General features: G+C 45.2%; 1 protein-coding gene across 3 annotated transcripts in view; it reads right to left on the reverse strand.

The window, feature by feature from the left end:
• Positions 1–18,724, reverse strand: part of LOC135551362 (nuclear factor of activated T-cells, cytoplasmic 3-like) — a 129,663-nt gene that overhangs the window by 102,476 nt on the left and 8,463 nt on the right. For all 3 annotated transcript variants that reach the window (XM_064982590.1, XM_064982584.1, XM_064982598.1), the window contains exon 2: positions 4,493–5,660. In XM_064982590.1, the coding sequence (XP_064838662.1) occupies positions 4,493–5,660 (1,168 nt within the window). The remainder of the gene's footprint in view (positions 1–4,492; positions 5,661–18,724) is intronic.

Raw genomic sequence — 18,724 nt, forward strand, 5'->3', positions numbered from 1 at the left:
AAGTCTATTCCTTCGAAGCCATTTGAATAAGGATTCTCCAATGAGCATGCTTTGTAGTCCAGAAGTAATCTTAATCTAGGTCTGGGAAACCGTCTCTAAAGGTTTAAGGCCTAAAAACAAAGGTGGGTGTAACAGGGGCTTGTCTCGTACCCTCCAATGCCACCGACATAACACCGGAAGTGTATGTTTTCCCTGGTCAGCGGCCACAGTAACACAAGAGGGGTTTGGTAGCTAGGAAACCTGAGCGTTGTGGCGGGCGGAGGGAGCCGCTTGAAGCAGAGGTCGGAGCCTGGATTAGCGTAACCTTTCTAGGGTATGCTGCTCGGTACCGCGGGGCTCCCAGTCTGGTGCTACCAGTCACCACCTGTGGCCTACAGCCGCTCCCGTGTACATCTCTCATTCTTTATTTAACTTTTATTTAACTAGAAAAGTCAGTTAAGAACAAACTCTTATTTACAATGACGGCCTACCAAAAGGCAAAAGGCCTCCTGCGGGACAGGGGCTGGTATTAAGATCAAAAATAAATAACAAAAAAAGAAAAAGAAACAACAACAATACACACATCACGACAAGAGAGACAACACTACATAAAGAGAGACCTAAGACAACAACATAGCATGGTAGCAACACAACATGACAACAACATGGTAGCAACACAACATGGCAGCAGCACAAAACATTATTGGGCACAGACAACAGCACTAAGGGCAAGAAGGTAGAAACAACAATGCATCATGCGGAGCAGCCACAACTGTCAGTAAGAGATGGAGATAAAACTGTCCAGTTTGAGTGTTTTTTGCAGATCGTTCCAGTCGCTAGCTGCAGCGAACTGAAAAGAGGAGCGACCCAGGGATATGTGTGCTTTGGGACCTTTAACAGAATGTGACTGGCAGAACGGGTGTTTTTTGTGGAGGATGAGAGCTGCAGTAGATCTCTCAGATAGGGGGGAGTGAGGCCAAAGAGGGTTTTATAAATAAGCATCAACCAGTGGATCTTGCAAAGGGTATACAGAGATGACCAGTTTACAGAGGAGTATAGAGTGCAGTGATGTGTCCTATAAGGAGCATTGGTGGCAAATCATATGGCCGAATAGTAAAGAACATCTTCCCGCTCGAGAGCACCCTTACCTGCCAATCTATAAATTACATCTCCATAATCTAGCATGGGTAGGATGGTCATCTGAATCAGGGTTAGTTTGGCTGCTGGGGTAAAAGAGGAGCGATTACGATAGATTTAACCTTAACCTGCAGCTTTGATATGTCCTGAGAGAAGGACAGTGTACCGTCTAGTCATACTCCCAAGTACTTGTATGAGGTGACTACCTCAAGCTCTAAACCCCCAGAGGTAGTAATCACACCGGTGGGGAGAGGGGCATTCTTCTTACCAAACCACATGACCTTTGTTTTGGAGACATTCAGAACACGGTTAAGGGCAAAGAAAGCTTGTTGGACACTAAGAAAGCTTTGTTGTAGTAGAGTTTAACACAAAATCCAAGGAGGGGCCAGCTGAGTATAAGACAGGCATATAAATAGATGAGAGAGCCTCCTATTGCCTGAGCTATGTTGTTGATGTAAATTGAGAAGAGTGTGGGGCCAGGATCGAGCCTTGGGGTACTCTCTTAGTGACAGACAGTGGCTGAGACAGTAGATTTTCTGACTTTATAAAATGCACTCTTTAAGAGAGCGCTCGTTAGCAAACCAGGCCAAAGACCCCTCAGGGACACTTAGTCGGCCCACAAGAATGGAATGGTCTACCGTATCAAAAGCTTTGGCCAAGTCAATAAAAATATCAGCACAACATTGCTTAGAATCAAAGGCAATGGTGACATCATTGAGGACCTTTAAGGTTGCAGTGACACATCCATAACCTGAGCGGAAACCAGATTGTATACCAGAGAGAATACCATAGACATCAAGAAAGCCAGTCAGTTGATTATTGGCAAGTTTTTCCAACACTTTTGATAAACAGTGCAAAATATAAATAGGCCAATAACAGTTAGGATCAGCTTGATCTCCCCTTTAAATAAAGGACACACCGTGGCTGCCTTCCAAGCAATGAGAACCTCCCCAGAAAGGAGAGACATGTTAAACAGGTCGGAGATAGGCTTGGTGATGATAGGGGCAGCAACATTAAAGAAGAAAGGGTCTAAACCATCTCACCCGGATGGCTTTTTGGAGTCAAGTTTAAGGAGCTACTATAGTACCTCAGACTCAGTGACAGCCTGCAGGGAGAAACTTTGTAGCAGGGCAGGGGAAAGAGGGAGGAGCATCGGGGCTAGTCGCATTAGAAGGGGTGGGAGATGAGGACATGTTGGACAAGCAAGGAGGCATGACTGAGTCAAATAGGAATCATGACTTAAGTGGTGATTAAAGAGCTCAGCCATGTGCACCTTGTCAGTAACAACCACATCATCAACATTAAGGGACATGGGCAGCTGTGAGGAGGGTTTATTCTCCAAGTCTTTAACCGAGAGAACTGCTCTTTAAAATGTAACTAACATTGGCCTTCCGGATAGCCTGAGTGCACTTATTTCTAATTTGCCTGAACGAGATCCAGTCAGCCTGAGTATGCGTGTGCTGAGCCATTGAGACGTTCTTAGCTCCACTAAATGTCATATCAACCTGAATACCGCTATGTGAATATGTATGTCTATGGTTAGCCCTGAGGTGGGATGGACTAGCCTGGTTACAGATCTTTTTTTGTGCAGTATAGCCAACTACAATGGTCATTTTCATGGCCATTGTCTATACAGCAAACAAATCTGGGATCAAGATATAGGGAGGGACTGGGAGGGAGGGCTCCCTGAATCCACCCCCGGTCTGTCTGAGGCTCAGACTCGGAGCCCCCCGCCCCATGCCTCTGTTTCCTCCACCACCAGCCACTGAACACTGACAGCCACCCAGCAGACAGACGCCAGGACCATCTGTTCAGCAGAACACCTCCCAGACACAGCTTCTCTGACTGGAGACGAGGGTTGTCACGATACCAGTGTAGCGATACTACGATACCACATTTTCCTTGGTCAAAAAAACAAACAGGAAGCAGACTAAACTCTATGGTTGTTTTCAAAAAGGTTTTATTTTCTACTATAGGACTGTTATGTCATAAGAAATTATGTCTGCTTCATTTTTTGTTTCCTTGCCACGATACTTCTGAGTATCGCGATACTGGTATCATGGTGACAACCCTAGTGGAGACACTTCCAGAACCTTCTACAGCAGACAGGAGAGATCACCCCACAGTCACAGCACTCACGACATCCAACAGTGGAAGCCTACTCTAGTCCTAATGACCTAATCATTTTGTAAATAGTGGTTTATCTTAGATATGAATATACTCTTGTAGCAGGGTACTAGACCACTATAACAAGGTACAGTGTTGACCCCTTTCTGGAAGGTGTCTGTGAATTGGCAGCCAGACTGTGGTGTTTCAGGAAGGCTGGGTTAGATGGTGGTGGTGTGGCCCCTCAGCCATATGTGACCTGTGCTGATTTATAGCACTAGGGGCCAGAGCACACAAACAAGGCTGAGACTTCATCTGCTGCACACATTGGGAGAGCAGAGAAGGGAAACTTTAACCCGCTCTTTCTGATAGAAGTCAGTGCGTCACGACGATCAAGAGCTTCTGGTTACGCCGATTTCCAGATAAAAAGTATGTGTGTGTGTGTGTGTGTGTGTGTGTGTGTGTGTGTGTGTGTGTGTGTGTGTGTGTGTGTGTGTGTGTGTGTGTGTGTGTGTGTGTGTGTGAGAGAGAGAGAGACGTGCGCATGTGCTTCCCCCCAGGCACCAATAACCTTATGTTACACTGTTGTGCTACTTCAGACAGCGCCATCATGTCTCTGTGGCTCATTAAATGTTTCAGCCCATGTGGGTCTAAAGAAGTGACTTTCCCAGAACCTACAATTTGAGAGCATTTTAGTCAAACCTACAGACAGTTATACCGGTGCAACCTACTCAATATTATACTAGTGCACCTCTGATAGGTGTAGTGCAGGCTAGTTCCCCTGTTCCAATTCAAATAGGCTACACATGTGACTCCGGAGCTCTGGATATCCGACTGCACTCTCAAATTTGAGGAATGCTTTCCCAACTGTCCAAGCCATTGCATAACCATTGCATAACCACTTCCATCATAAAATACTAGTACGAACAGTGTCTTAATGCTCTTATCGGGATCAAACAGGCTACTGAACATTTTGTTATTTTCCACTAATCCTATAAAGGTCCCATAAAGGTTCCTATCTATACCTTTCATGTACTCTACCTTGACCTAGTAATACTAATGACTTTGATGAGTGTGTATTCATTCTAACTGCTGACTAAAGCTAAAGATGACTTGTGATTAGTGTTGCAAAATATCTTCCTTGGTTATTCAGATATCCTGGTTGGAGGATTCCCTCCCTGCTTATTTCCTCCTGATTCTGGGAATCCTCCAACCAACACTTATTTCCAACTATATGTGATTGAGAGGGTAGGTACAGGAAGTGACATACCTGAAGATGGGTGTGTGTCCTGGTTTGGGTTTGTTCCATGTGAAATGTGAGGGCACTGAGAGAAACTGTTCCCCTGGCCCGTCCTTCTTCAGGGAGTGCAAGGTGTCTTCCGAGGGAGAGTCCATGAGGGGGGACCCGTTCCCAGAGTCGTCCAGGCCCAGGTCCCCCTTCCCCCCCATGGAGCATGTCCGGTCCTGGGAAGTCTTCCTCGTCTTGGAGGGGATGTCTGCCTCGGAAGGGCAGCACTGGAACATGCCCATGGAGGGGCTTCCTATCCAGGTGTCCTCTGTCACGCTGCCCCTTGGGGACGGCTCGGGGGTGGGGATCGGGGAGTGGTGTGGGGACACGGAGCCCACCGGGTAGCAGATGTCTGCGCTGGAGTGGCGTCTCTTCCCGCAGGGTGAGGTGGGGCGTGAGGAGGGGTGGGACGGCGGCCGGGGGCTCAGCCAGTTCTCGTCGGTGACGGAGGTGCGTGGGGAGTGGCAGGGGGAGACTCGGGGGGACAGGGAGTGGGATTGGTGAAAGGTAGGGTGGTGGTGCTGATGACCAGCCCACAGACCCTCCTCCAGGACCCCAGGGTGAGGGGAGCAGCCAGGGGAGGTGCGGGGAGACCCCAGGGTAAACCTTGCGGCCGCTTCGTTCAGCTCAGAGTCCACGTCATCGTACACGTGGGAGAAGGACTCGCAGGACGAGGCGTCTGAGAACCAGCTCCTGGAGGACAGGGAGCTGCAGGGGGACGGGCTGAGAGTTGAGTCCCGGTATGAGTGGTCTAAGGGCAGGTACAGGTGGTCCCTGGACAGGGGCCGGTCCCCATGTTGGTAGTCCCCATCATTACCTCTAAGATTGTCCTCGTTAGCGTCCATCTCCTGCTGACAGCTGGGGGAGATAGAGGTGATCTGGATGCTAGGACACTCAAAGGCTTTGGGAGGCCCCCCACCCCCACCTACAGGGCTGGATTTGTTTTTATTGACATTGTCCTGGACCTCATAGTTGGGGTCGAACACCTTGTGGGACTGCAGGCGCTGATGGGGGGAGGAGCTGATGACTTGGGAGTAGGAGTGAGGCTGCATGCTGCCATTGCGAGACTGACCCATAGACTGGTTGTTGACCACGGACTGCTGGCCCACATTGAGGATGTAGAAGGACGTATTGTCGTCAGGCTCCAGATCTGAATAGGAATGATGGGGAGAAAAAGGACCATACGTCACCATCACAATAACCGCTCTATGGGCCATACAATACCTATTTGTATTATATGAGGAGGATGCTAATACTTGTGATCTGGCAATGCCTTTGAACTGAATTTATTTCAACAGAACATTCATTTTACCCCTATTCCTGTGAGATCTAAGAGCCACTGCACCGCCAGGAGAGTGATAAGGATAGACCCAGGCAAACCGCTCCACTATCCCCCTGACAAACACCTTTATTGATGCTTTATTGCTGTGGTTTTCATTCTGCTAGTCTTGAACAGGAGTTGGCTTGACACACATACACACATAGGAGGAGTTACTTTGCTTCGCTGCAAACAAGGATAGTCCTCATCTACAACAGTAGGTACATTATGGTCTACTGATAGGCTACCTCCATTCCAGACATAGTCCTACATTCCAGAGGGGTGGGGGACGAGAGAGGTGTGTGTGTGTGTGTGTGTGTGTGTGTGTGTGTGTGTGTGTGTGTGTGTGTGTGTGTGTGTGTGTGTGTGTGTGTGTGTGTGTGTGTGTGTGTGTTTAGACGGGCAGAAAGAAAACGGGCATGGTTCCAAGAGGGATAACCGATGAGCATCGCTCCTCAGGAAACAAATTCACACAACGGTGCATGTTCTCTCCTGTCATCATGGCAGCACCAGCACTCTAATAATACACATCAGCCCTGCCTCAGTGATGGTCTGGCCACACACAGGCACAAAGACAGGCACACACACACACACACACACACAGGCACAAAGACAGGCACACACACACACACACACACACAGGCACAAAGACAGGCACACACACACACACACACACACACACACACACACACACACACACACACACACACACACACACACACACACAGGCACAAAGACAGGCACACACACACACACACACACACAGGCACAAAGACAGGCACACACACACACACACACACAGGCACAAAGACAGGCACACACACACACACACACACACACACACACACACACACACACAGGCACAAAGACAGGCACACACACACACACACACACACAGGCACAAAGACAGGCACACACACACACACACACACACACAGGCACAAAGACAGGCACACACACACACACACACACACACACACACACACACAAGCACAAATACAAGCACGCACGCACACACACAAAGGATAGGTGGCTCACAGACAACAACCTATTGTTCACCAACACCACTCTATTTGTAGTTATTGATAAACTGGCTGGACCTAACTGGGACACGGACAGAGTCACTACACGCCCCTGGACTCATCACGAGAAATACCCCATGTCACGTTCTATTCCATAGTTCTGTTCAATATTAGGACTTAGTACAAAGATGAAGAGAATTTGCAATATTGAACCTTTGTAACTTTGTGAAAATACAGTTCACTTTGAACTACTGTTGCAACAGTAGTGTAAATCACTTAACATAGTTGTGCTGTGCTCTCCTGTAAAGTACAAATAACCTAACCAAAGGTGCACATAATCATGATATTTACACACCCAGTTCAAGTCATATGCAATGGGGGTTGTGAAATTGCAGTTCGATTTCAAAACAGTTTCTGCAAAAAAGCTGGTTCTTTGGGAAAAAAAACACTTTGAAAGGATCATAAGAGAAACAAATCCTGTGCGTCAACACATTTAGGAAACCACAGTCTTCTAAAGCTAAAGATGAGTGAAAATATCAGAATCAAGAGTGTAAAAAGGAACATTTTAAGAGAGGAGCAGCCTACTCAATTCTCCCTCCCTCCCTCTCACTTGCAGCAGTCTATTCATAGCTGCTCCACAGTGGCCCTGCCTGCCTGTCAGTGTCACAAGACTGCTGTATCCTGTGACGACAGAGGAAGACAGCATCTGACTGACGGAGGGATAGACGGAATGTATGGTGTGTGTGTGTGTATGGAGGAGGACAACAGAGCGGGTCAACAGCCTGCTGCACTGTGCCGCCTCGACCCGCCCCCCCCGAGCCCTCAGAGGAAGGACAAGACAACACACTAACAAAGGCAGTGTACAGTATGTGGATGGATACACTAACTAAAGCACTGCTATCGGGCTGGATGGTCATACACTGTAGGCCTAGCTTTCCATAGCATCTGGAAAAACACACATTTTCTTTGTGTTGTTCTGTTACTTTCGAGTCAAGTTTTTTTTTTTTTATCATTCAAAAGTAGTGTGGCACGGTATACTGAAACGCTTGTACCTTTCTGATTCTAGAAGCTGAAAAACAATTTGGTACTAGAATTAGTATTACTTTTGGTACTTCTGTCAAATGTTTCTCACGGCGTCTACTGATTGAGAGAGGATCAAGTCTATCAGTGCAGTCCCCTTATAGCGCGAGAGTACGCTGCCTCTAGACTAGCTCTAGACTAGCCTGTCCTGAGGAACTCGCTGGGAGTCTGGGCTGCATCACTACTTGCGCTGCACAGAAGTTAACACGCTTAAACGTCATGTAGAAATGTTGATTACTGTTCGCTAAACAATGTCCAAGAGCTACATAATACAACACTTTACAATGCAGAACGTGTGTGTGTGTGTGAGAGAGAGAGAGAATGACGTCAGGGGTCTTAAAGAGACAGCACAGACTTTGATCAAAGAAGAGATTACTTCTTCTATGCACATTTTGTTGATCAGTACAATAAAATAAGTCCCAAATGGAAGGGAAACAGATTGTTTTGATATCTGCAGTCCCATGAAATCAGTGAAAACAAGCTCAATAACTAAAAGGCTTGCACACATCCTACTGAATATGATTTCATCTGTATTGTGAATAGGCCTAGTCTAAATCTTGATGACCCAGTTAATCAATAGACTAGAGATTTTCCATTCAAATACAATTTTTACCATTATGTTGTCATGTAGTTTGTTATTTGTTTTACCAAAGCCAAACTGATTGTATGACTGACTCATTAATGCATACATTCAAAATGTAATGACATCAACTGCCATTCTGTGACTTTGGCTAATATGCATTATTTTTTCCCTTGGTATTGTTTTGGTATTGTGATGGTATCAAGTATTGTGATAGTAAACTGGTATTGGTATCAAATCTAAATACTGGTATCGTGACAACACCCTTCAAAAGGCACAGGATTGGACAGCCCTGGTAGTTTCCCACGCAATTCAATAAATGTTGCCAATTCAATAAATGGTCAACGGTAGAAATCGAGTTAGACAAACTTGTAGGCCAATACTTTGTGAATCACATTGCATTAAAGAAATCCATTGGGAGGTATGAATTGAAAGTGGAAAACAATTCAGTTTACATTAGCCAGAAGTAAGCACTCAAAATACATTTGCCTGGATATTTAAAGTGCAAAGAAGCCAATATTCATTGCCAAATGCAGACATATTAAGAAGGGGTTACTTTCAAGGCAGTCATTTTCAATTGCATATTAATTAACAAGAGCAGGTCCACAAATACACCTCAGTTATTAAAGATCTATTGAATATTGTCTGTTTCCAAGAGCCTGCTGGAAAGAGAGAAAACTATCTGCAAACTGTGTTGTACGTGTGTGTGTGTGTGTGTGTGTGTGTGTGTGTGTGTGTGTGTGTGTGTGTGTGTGTGTGTGTGTGTGTGTGTGTGTGTGTGTGTGTGTGTGTGTGTGTGTGTGTGTGTGTGTGTGTGTGTGTGTGTATGTGTGAGGCACCTGTTGTGTTGTATATGTACATCTCCCCCCCGTTTAAATGCTGTTCTAAATGATTGAGGTGGCATGGCCAGCCATCAATTAATACTCAACCCTACCACACTGCAGGCTGCCAGCTCAGTTCATTAACATCACTCACTCAATGATGAGAGACAAGACAGAGAGACAGAGAGAAATGGTCATCTCCCTGTCTTGTCTGTGACCACTGACAGACACAGCAAGAACAAGGTCAGACACAACACATGAGCTAATTAACAAAGGAAGCAGTGAAGCCATCTGATCTCAATCCAATTTTCCCAGCAGTGGGACATTAAAGATCTTCTGGTTCATATGAAAGGCTCTTTGTTTTATTCTATCAAGAACTGTCTACAAAATAATGTATCACAGTAACGAACAGATAGAGTGGGAAGGGCCCTATCTACATTTCTAACAGATACAGTGGGGCAAAAAAGTATTTAGTCAGCCACCAATTGTGCGAGTTCTCCCACTTAAAAAGATGAGAGAGGCCTGTAATTTTCATCATAGGTACACTTCAACTATGACAGACAAAATGAGAAAAAAAATCCAGAAAATCACATTGTAGGATTTTTAATGAATTTATTTGCAAATTATGGTGGAAAATAAGTATTTAGTCACCTACAAACAAGCAAGATTTCTGGCTCTCACAGACCTGTAACTTCTTCTTTAAGAGGCTCCTCTGTCCTCCACTCGTTACCTGTATTAATGGCACCTGTTTGAACGTGTTATCAGTATGAAAGACACCTGTCCACAACCTCAAACAGTCACACTCCAAACTCCACTATGGCCAAGACCAAAGAGCTGTCAAAGGAAACCAGACACAAAATTGTAAAACTGCACCAGGCTGGGAAGACTGAATCTGCAATAGGTAAGCAGCTTGGTTTGAAGAAATCAACTGTGGGAGCAATTATTAGGAAATGGAAGACATACAAGACCACTGATAATCTCCCTCGATCTGGGGCTCCACGCAAGATCTCACCCCGTGGGGTCAAAATGATCACAAGAACGGTGAGCAAAAATCCCAGAACCACACGGGGGGACCTAGTGAATGACCTGCAGAGAGCTGGGACCAAAGTAACAAAGCCTACCATCAGTAACACACTACCCCGCCAGGGACTCAAATTCTGCAGTGCCAGACGTGTCCCCCTGCTTAAAAACTCAACTCGTCGTGTTTGGAGGACAAAGAATGCTGAGTTGCATCCAAAGAACACCATACATACTGTGAAGCATGGGGGTGGAAACATCATGCTTTGGGGCTGTTTTTCTGCAAAGGGACCAGGACGACTGATCCGTGTAAAGGAAAGAATGAATGGGGCCATGTATCGTGAGATATTGAGTGAAAACCTCCTTCCATCGGGGCATTGAAGATGAAACGTGGCTGGGTCTTTCAGCATGACAATGATCCCAAACACACCGCCGGGCAATGGAGTGGCTTCATAAGAAGCATTTCAAGGTCCTGGAGTGGCCTAGCCAGTCTCCAGATCTCAACCCCATAGAAATCTTTGGAGGGAGTTGAAAGTCCGTGATGCCCAGCAACAGCCCCAAAACATCACTGCTCTAAAGGAGATCTGCATGGAGGAATGGGCCAAAATACCAGCAACAGTGTGTGAAAACCTTGCGAAGACTTACAGAAAATGTTTGACCTCTGTCATTGCCAACAAAGGGTATATAACAAAGTACTGAGATAAACTTTTGTTATTGACCAAAAACTTATTTTCCACCATAATTTGCAAATAAATTCATTAAAGATCCTACAATGTGATTTTCTGGATTTTTAAAAATCATTTTGTCTGTCATAGTTAAAGTGTACCTATGATGAAAATTACAGGCCTCTCTCATCTTTTTAAGTGGGAGAACTTGCACAATTGGTGGCTGACTAAATACTTTTTGCCCCACTGTATGTTCATCTCTGTCACATGAAACTGTTCACATGTGAAGTGCCCTTTTGACAGTGGTGTTTTCCTGCTGATTGCATTAGGAAATGAACATTCACCTGTAGCCAACTGCTTTGTGCGCATGGCTGCACTTAAAATGTGAAGAAATAATAGTTTATTAACATTTTAAGCTAGACTTTCTGATCTGTTGCATTAGACTCATTGCATTTGAATATTTATTTTTGAATGTATTCTAGGCATACTGGTTGTATACATTTGGGATTTATCGTCCCACAACTGTCCCAGAGTCGGTTTGGAATAGGCTATTTCTTTCTCGACAAGCTAACCAATAGATTAGGTAACCTACACTTTTCTACTATAGTAGATTGACATAGGCTAGTGATTTTGCTGTTTGTTACTCATCTTGTTGGCTGTGGAAAAGTAAATGTGGAAATTTAAAAGTAAATGTGGACAATGTTCAAAGTGCACATCAGAATTCGTTAAGAAGGACCACATCATTGCATCATCGACTTGCATGTTTTGTTAATATTAATTACCATATTCTAAATGTTATTTCTGTCATTCTGAGCACAGTGTGTGGACGCCCTAATCAGGTGACGCATCCATTTGCATATGCAGTCTGGTACATTTCTGAAAATGTCCGGTGAATTAAAATGTCGCCGGTCAAATGTCCGGCACCACATTCTCCTAACGGAAACCCTGGGGCACGTTCGCTACAAGAATAAACATTTTTTGTGACAAAACCATCAGTAGAGTTGAAAATGTGATGGAAACCCATTCGGGACATGAGAATTTAATCTCAAAAGTCATTTTTATTTGCACTACATCATCATTCACAGCCTTTTACCCACAACAAGTCAATTTGATGGAAACATCTCTGGCGGGAAAATGTGGATTTTAGCATATTCGCATGAAAATCGGTCGCCAACCTGATGGAAACATAGCTATTGTCAAAAGTCTCATCATTGTCCTACTTCCACATGGCATTGGAAAGGCCTGTGAAGTCTGACTGTACTGTATTTAGCATATAGGCTACAATCTGTATGTGAGGGAAAGTGTGTTTAAATGCTCTGCATGACCAGTCTCATTAGGTGTATGTTTTATGATGTGCTCGACAAGCTTCGCCAGCCCTCTCAGATGACTGATCTGAAACCCTCCTGTTAATGCCACGGTTTCATCACACTGGATGGTCTTCTGGGGGGAGGAGGGAAGGGGACAGAGGTTTACAGACAGAGAGGGGGAGGGAGAGAAGAAAGGGGGGGACTTCTGGGGGGAGGCAGGGGGTAGACATGGGGGAGGGAGGAGTGGACCGGGTGCCCTGGCTCACACCCCTCTCTGAGACCAGATTAGCCCACTGGACCGCCACTGAATACCTGGCGAGGGAGCTCCCCTGGGGGTGTCAGACCCCAACCACCTGCTCTCAGGAGGAGAAGGGGGGATGGAGGAGGAGAGGGGGGAGGAGAAAGGAGGAGGGAGAAGAGGAGAAAACAGGAGGAGAGGGGGAAGGAGGAGAAGAGGAGAAAGGAGGAGGAGAGGGGAAGGAGGAGAAGAGGAGAAAGGAGGAGGAGAGGGGGGTGGAGAAGAGGAAAAAGGAGGAGTCGAGGGGAAGGAGGAGAAGAGGAGAAGAAGAGAAAGGAGGAGGGGGAAGGAGGAGGAGAAGAGGAGAAAGGAGGAGAGGGGGGAGGAGAAGAGGAGAAAGTAGGAGGAGAGGGGAGAGAGGGTAGTCGGGGATGCATGTGGATCAGACAGGTCTAAGAAACCTGGTCAACATGACCACAACCCTCCTGTCCCTGTTTTGGAACCATTATATCAACAAACTATAATTAAAATTCCCTCACACACACACTCTGGCCCACACACGTGCACGCACACACTAACCCACATGCTCAAAGGTTAAATTAATGGATCTTTGATTTATGACACTGACGGACCCACGGATCCACACTGACGGACCCACATACGAGATATGAGTCAGTCCTCTGGAAATGGACAAGTTCCTGGGAAAACATGAGGTCAGATGAGTTGAAAACTCTCCTTTATCTCATCTGAACATCTCATAATCTAACCAGATAATGAATAGAAAGCACAGCTGCTTTACTCTACTCCTGGTCTAGCCTGGCCTGAGGCCCCTGCTCCTCTCCTCTCTTCTCCTCCACTTCTGACAGGCTGCAAATGGATTGCGTCATACACAACTAAAGTGCCCCCACATCAGACTGCCGATCTGGTTAAATAAAGAGCCCTAAGAGGCTTTGCTGTTCCTAAGCTAATAATAGCTGGAAATCGCCTGGCAGTGGAGTTAAAGAGAAGTTTTGCTATGGGTGATGAAGGATAGGCCTCTCTGTGACACACCCCAGGGTCATCCATGTTGCATTCTCCACCATCCCCAGGCAACCTGACGGGCAGCCCCAGCTAAGAGGCCTCCGAGGTGGTCTCGACCTGACTCAGACATCACCTTCTCTCTGGAGCCCTGGGGATTCTCACTGGTCTGGCCGCTCACGCCTCTTCTCATCTCCTTCCCCGGCACAGGCTCTCCTCATGGTCTACCCTGCCCTGGAGTGGGTCAGGGTCATCTGGTCATTATTACTGACACACGTCATGTCCTAAGAAACAGCCTCCGGTTATAGTAAGGGGATCTACCACTCTCTTGTTGCCTTGCTCTACCTCTCTCTCACTCTCTTTCTCTGGTGACAAATTCATCACCATGAACTGTTCTTTGATTTCCCTTTTTCTCTGTGCTGCTCCACCTGTGCTGTGTGTGCGTGCGCTCATGCATGTGTTAGTGCGTACATACACTACCATTCAAAGGTTTGGGGTCATTTAGAAATGTCCTTGTTTTTGAAAGAAAAGCTTCTTTTTTTTGTCCGTTTAAAATAACATTAAATTAGATCAGAAATACAGTGTAGACATCGTTAATGTTGTAAATGACTATTGTAGCTGGAAACGGCTGATTTTTTTATGATAAACTTTGATTAGCTAACAACGTGCCATTGGAACACAGGGGTGATGGTTGCTGATAATGGGCCTCTGTACACCTATGTAGATATTCCATAAAATCAGTTTCCAGCTACAATAGTCATTTACAATATTAACAATGTCTAAACTGTATTTCTGATCAATTTGATGTTATTTTAAACGGACAAAAAAAAGAGGCTTTTCTTTCAAAAACAAGGACATTTCTAAGTGACCCTAAACTTTTGAACGGTGGTGTACGTGCACTCTACCTGTCCTCCAGAGCCACACAGGGCTCAGTCAGTGTGTGTGAGGCCTGGAGGTAACAGCTGGGTTCCCTTTGTGTATCCAGGCAGGTTGATTAGACACACGTCTCTGTTTAGACCCCCTGCACACTGGGCTTTGTTCAGGGCCTGGCTCTCCTTTCTACTCTCCTCAAGAGCTGCTGACCAACACAGAGCCAGGGGCTGGAACAGTGGGGGACTCATTGACTGAAGCAGGACTTGCACTGAGTACTAATTAGCCATCCAACCACCTCTGAAATAACATTAAAAAACAGTACATTTCCAGCTCATCATTTCTGCCATCTATCTACCCTCAACATTTTGCAGCAGCTTTTTAATGATACAATTGTATAACTATTACCATCTGTAATAGCGCAATTACACATCGTTACACAATTATAACCATTATTCAATGGTTTGGATTTTGGTCAAATAATGCCTTGGATTTGATACATCATCATTATCAGACAATAGTGACCACCTGAAGAACACATTTAATTACTTCCTTTCTGTTCTGCCTATTCAACAACTGAGCTGCCTGCCTGGCTGGCTGACTGACTGGCTGGCCACCTGCCCCCATTTCTAAACACAGAGGCTGTGACGCACACGGCACGCATACTGTACTGTATATTACTGTTAGTAGGGCTGGCCTGGCCTACACCTGTGGCCCTCAATGCTGACTGGAGGGGGAGGAGTGGGGATGCCTCAAACCTCCCGTTGAACTCTGTAGGTCGGCTACGTGTGTGAGAGAGGGGGAGGGAAAGAGAGAAGGGGGAGAGAGACAGAGACAAAAAGAGCAAAGGAGTTATATAGAAATAGAAAATAGCTAAACATTTTGTTTTAAAGATGTTTTATTGTCACATACAACAGATAGGTGGAGTGAAATGTGTTGCTTTACAGGGTCAGCCATATTAGTACAGCTTGAGGCACATCGACAGACTGACAGATTTGACTCAAACCAGCGACCTTTTGACTACTGACCTAACGCTCTAACCGCTAGGCTACCTGTCGCTCCATTTAGTGATGGGCTGTACATAACTTGTGCAGTAAAGCTCTCGGTAGGCCTAATCTACCATTTATTTGATAGATGATTTGACCGAATCTGAGTTTAGCACTGTCAGGACTTTGCTGTTATTATTACTAGACCTACGCGGAGCATGAGGGATATAATCCATACTTTTGACCGCACTGACGGTCTGAAGTAGTACATCCAGCCCCGTAGAGGCCCAATGAACCTGACGGCTGGCTTAGCCAACGCTAACACATGTTTGTTAGATAAATAAAGCTCCCTAATTAAGCATCTCATGCTTAATGATACAATTATAAGATAAACATTGAGAGTGGCCCAGTGGCCACCTGGATTAAAAAGCCCCCAGTGCAATAGGTTCACAGAAAAAGGCTATTCATATAGCCTATTATAGCATTTCAACTCATTTTAGTTTACTTACTTAATCAGTTAATATTAGTCCCATATGTTTCATTTTTTATATAGTCCTAGGTACTTCTTTTTTTCACATCACATATATTTATCCAGTTGCCTATGTACTAATAGGCTTCATACAGTCAACCGTGGTTGGTCACTGACTGTCAAACTACCCAGGCTGCATCCATTGGTTAACAGTGGTCAGGCAGTATGAGCGTTGACCCCCAGCTACAGTACATTAGATGATTGTCCTTTGAGCCGTGAATGCAGTAGTGACGATAACACAGCCCAACAGCCTGCAATAACCCAGGGCAGATAGATAACATCAGTGGCTACTGCTCTGCTCACAGCACAACCTAGCCAGGGTGACATTTAAACAATATGCCTGTCTGCGCTGACTGTGCATACGCCTGATCCAGAGAAGGGGGGGGGGGGCAGAGCTAGGGAGAGGGAGGAGTGAAAGCAAGGGAGACAGAGCAGAGAAATACTATGTGGGAGTGAGAGTAGAACTGTGACTGTGCATACGCCTGATCCAGAGAAAGAGGGGAGGGGGGCAGAGCTAGGGAGAGGGAGGAGTGAAAGCAAGGGAGACAGAGCAGAGAAATACTATGTGGGAGTGAGAGTAGAACTGTGACTGTGCATACGCCTGATCCAGAGAAAGAGGGGAGGGGGGCAGAGCTAGGGAGAGGGAGGAGTGAAAGCAAGGGAGACAGAGCAGAGAAATACTATGTGGGAGTGAGAGTAGAACTGTGACTGTGCACATGACAGAAATCTGGGATGACATTTGCAAACTGTGAGTCTGGAAAAGAGCAGAGACTGAACTAAATAGGTATTTGATCTAACTGCCAAAATAGAGTGTGAAAGGATGGGGTGGCCCCAGAATGTGTGCACACAACTCTTAGTGCTAAGTAACATTGAATTTCAACTACAATATTTGTTTGTCTTCTATAAATAAAGCAATGCAGTCAGTTGGAAAACAACTTGAAGGTGGAGCTGAGTAGATGAAGACGAAGGCCTATTGCATTAGGAGCCCTTCACTAACTCAGCATCCTTTAGGGTCTCTGAGCTGAGACAAGATTTAACAGACTCATATCATAATATGTATTATTTATCATACAGTATAATAGGAATATAATATGTAATATCATCATAATAATGTATGTAATATCCTTCTCCTCCACTCCCCTCTCCTCCCCAGTCACAGTCCCTAGTGATGATGTCCCTCCTTACACAACTGTAACAGCAGCAGTAAGCTTCTGGCCCTGAGAGTAAATTGTGCAGCCATGGAGTGGAGAAGGAAGAGGTGGAGGGGGACCTTCGGGACCATAAGAAGGAAGTGCAGTGTCCCTGGGTGGAGATATGGCCGTGCTGTCTGGGGGCTTGTAAGTGGAAGTGAACCCTTGCACACTCACCAAGATCTTTCTCTGCACACCCACGAGGCCATGTTAAATGCCAGAGGGTAGATAGACAAACTGACATTTATATTTCACATTAGCTTCGTCAAGGCTATTTATATTTAATTACCAAAGGCTAGACACTCCACTAGACACTACACAGATAGTTGTAGAAGGTTTGCATCATCATGTTACGCAATTTAACTCCAATGAAATATAGGCCTAAATAGCATGGTTTTCCCCAACCAATCATAGTGTTACTCACCAACAGGCTATCAACATCAAACCATGTCAAAATAAGTTGAAAGGTCATAAATTGTTCACAAGCCCAAACCTTCCCACATTTTGTGAAAAACAAAACTTTCATTATGTTTTTTTAGTTAACTTCGGCGGTCCTTTGTGGGAAAATTGTCAAACTTTGTCATCAAAGTCTGGCATTCTCTGGATTTATGGTGCTTTCAAGACAACTGGGAACTCTGAAAAAAACAAGGTCGAATCATGATGATGTCAGTGATCTTCAGGTCAGAGCTCTAGAAAGAGGCCCGAGTTCAGGACATTCAATTCCGAGTTGGATGACGGTTCAAAACCTATTTTCCCAGTTGGACCTCGTTTTTTTCTCTAAGAGTTCCTAGTTGTCTTGAACTCACTGAAAACAGATTTCCCAGTTCTGAGTTTCCAGTTGTTTTGAGCGCGACAGAAGTAATGCTACTTTTACACCAAAGCCAATGGTTGAATATTTATCCTTTTAATCTTGGAAAAAGAGACCTTAAACCCAGACAACACACCCACTCCACTGAAGTGGTTGCTTTGCAATGCTTGTAGTTAAGCACTAATTCCTTCCAAAACACTCATTGTTGAATTTGCGATTTCCAACTTGCTGTGTAATGTTTATGTCCAATGGCCGATGAGCAGAGATACATTTTAACTATAATTTCTCTTCATTATTTCTCTTCATATGACAAGGATTAAAAAGGATTTGCCATGACTGCCAGCTTGCAAGCTAAGATTTTCAAAGTATGATGTTGACAGTCCAATCAAAGCTGCTGTAGATATAAGGTGACTTGATGTAATTTTATCTGTGGCCAATGACCTTGAGCCTTCTTGGATGGGCACTTCTAATGTAACTCTATGGCAGCATCCAAGGGGCTTGAATTTTCAAGCTCTACCCTTAGATTTGGCGGTGATGTAGTGTCCCCATGAGTGACAGAACACTGAGCCAATCACGGGGGCAAATGTGAAACGTATTAATGTCACATATGTGACACGTATTAATGTCACAATAACATACAAAACAGGCATCCTCCCCAAAAAGTAGGGGTTTTTTTTGCTAGAAAGTTGGGGCTCAAAACAGATGGGGCAGAGTCGCCACAGACTAAAACAGGGCTTACAGGCACAGCCTAGAATAAACTGGGATT

This window comes from Oncorhynchus masou, chromosome 1, assembly GCF_036934945.1.
Source record: "Oncorhynchus masou masou isolate Uvic2021 chromosome 1, UVic_Omas_1.1, whole genome shotgun sequence".
In the NCBI taxonomy this organism is placed as follows: Eukaryota; Metazoa; Chordata; class Actinopteri; order Salmoniformes; family Salmonidae; genus Oncorhynchus; species Oncorhynchus masou.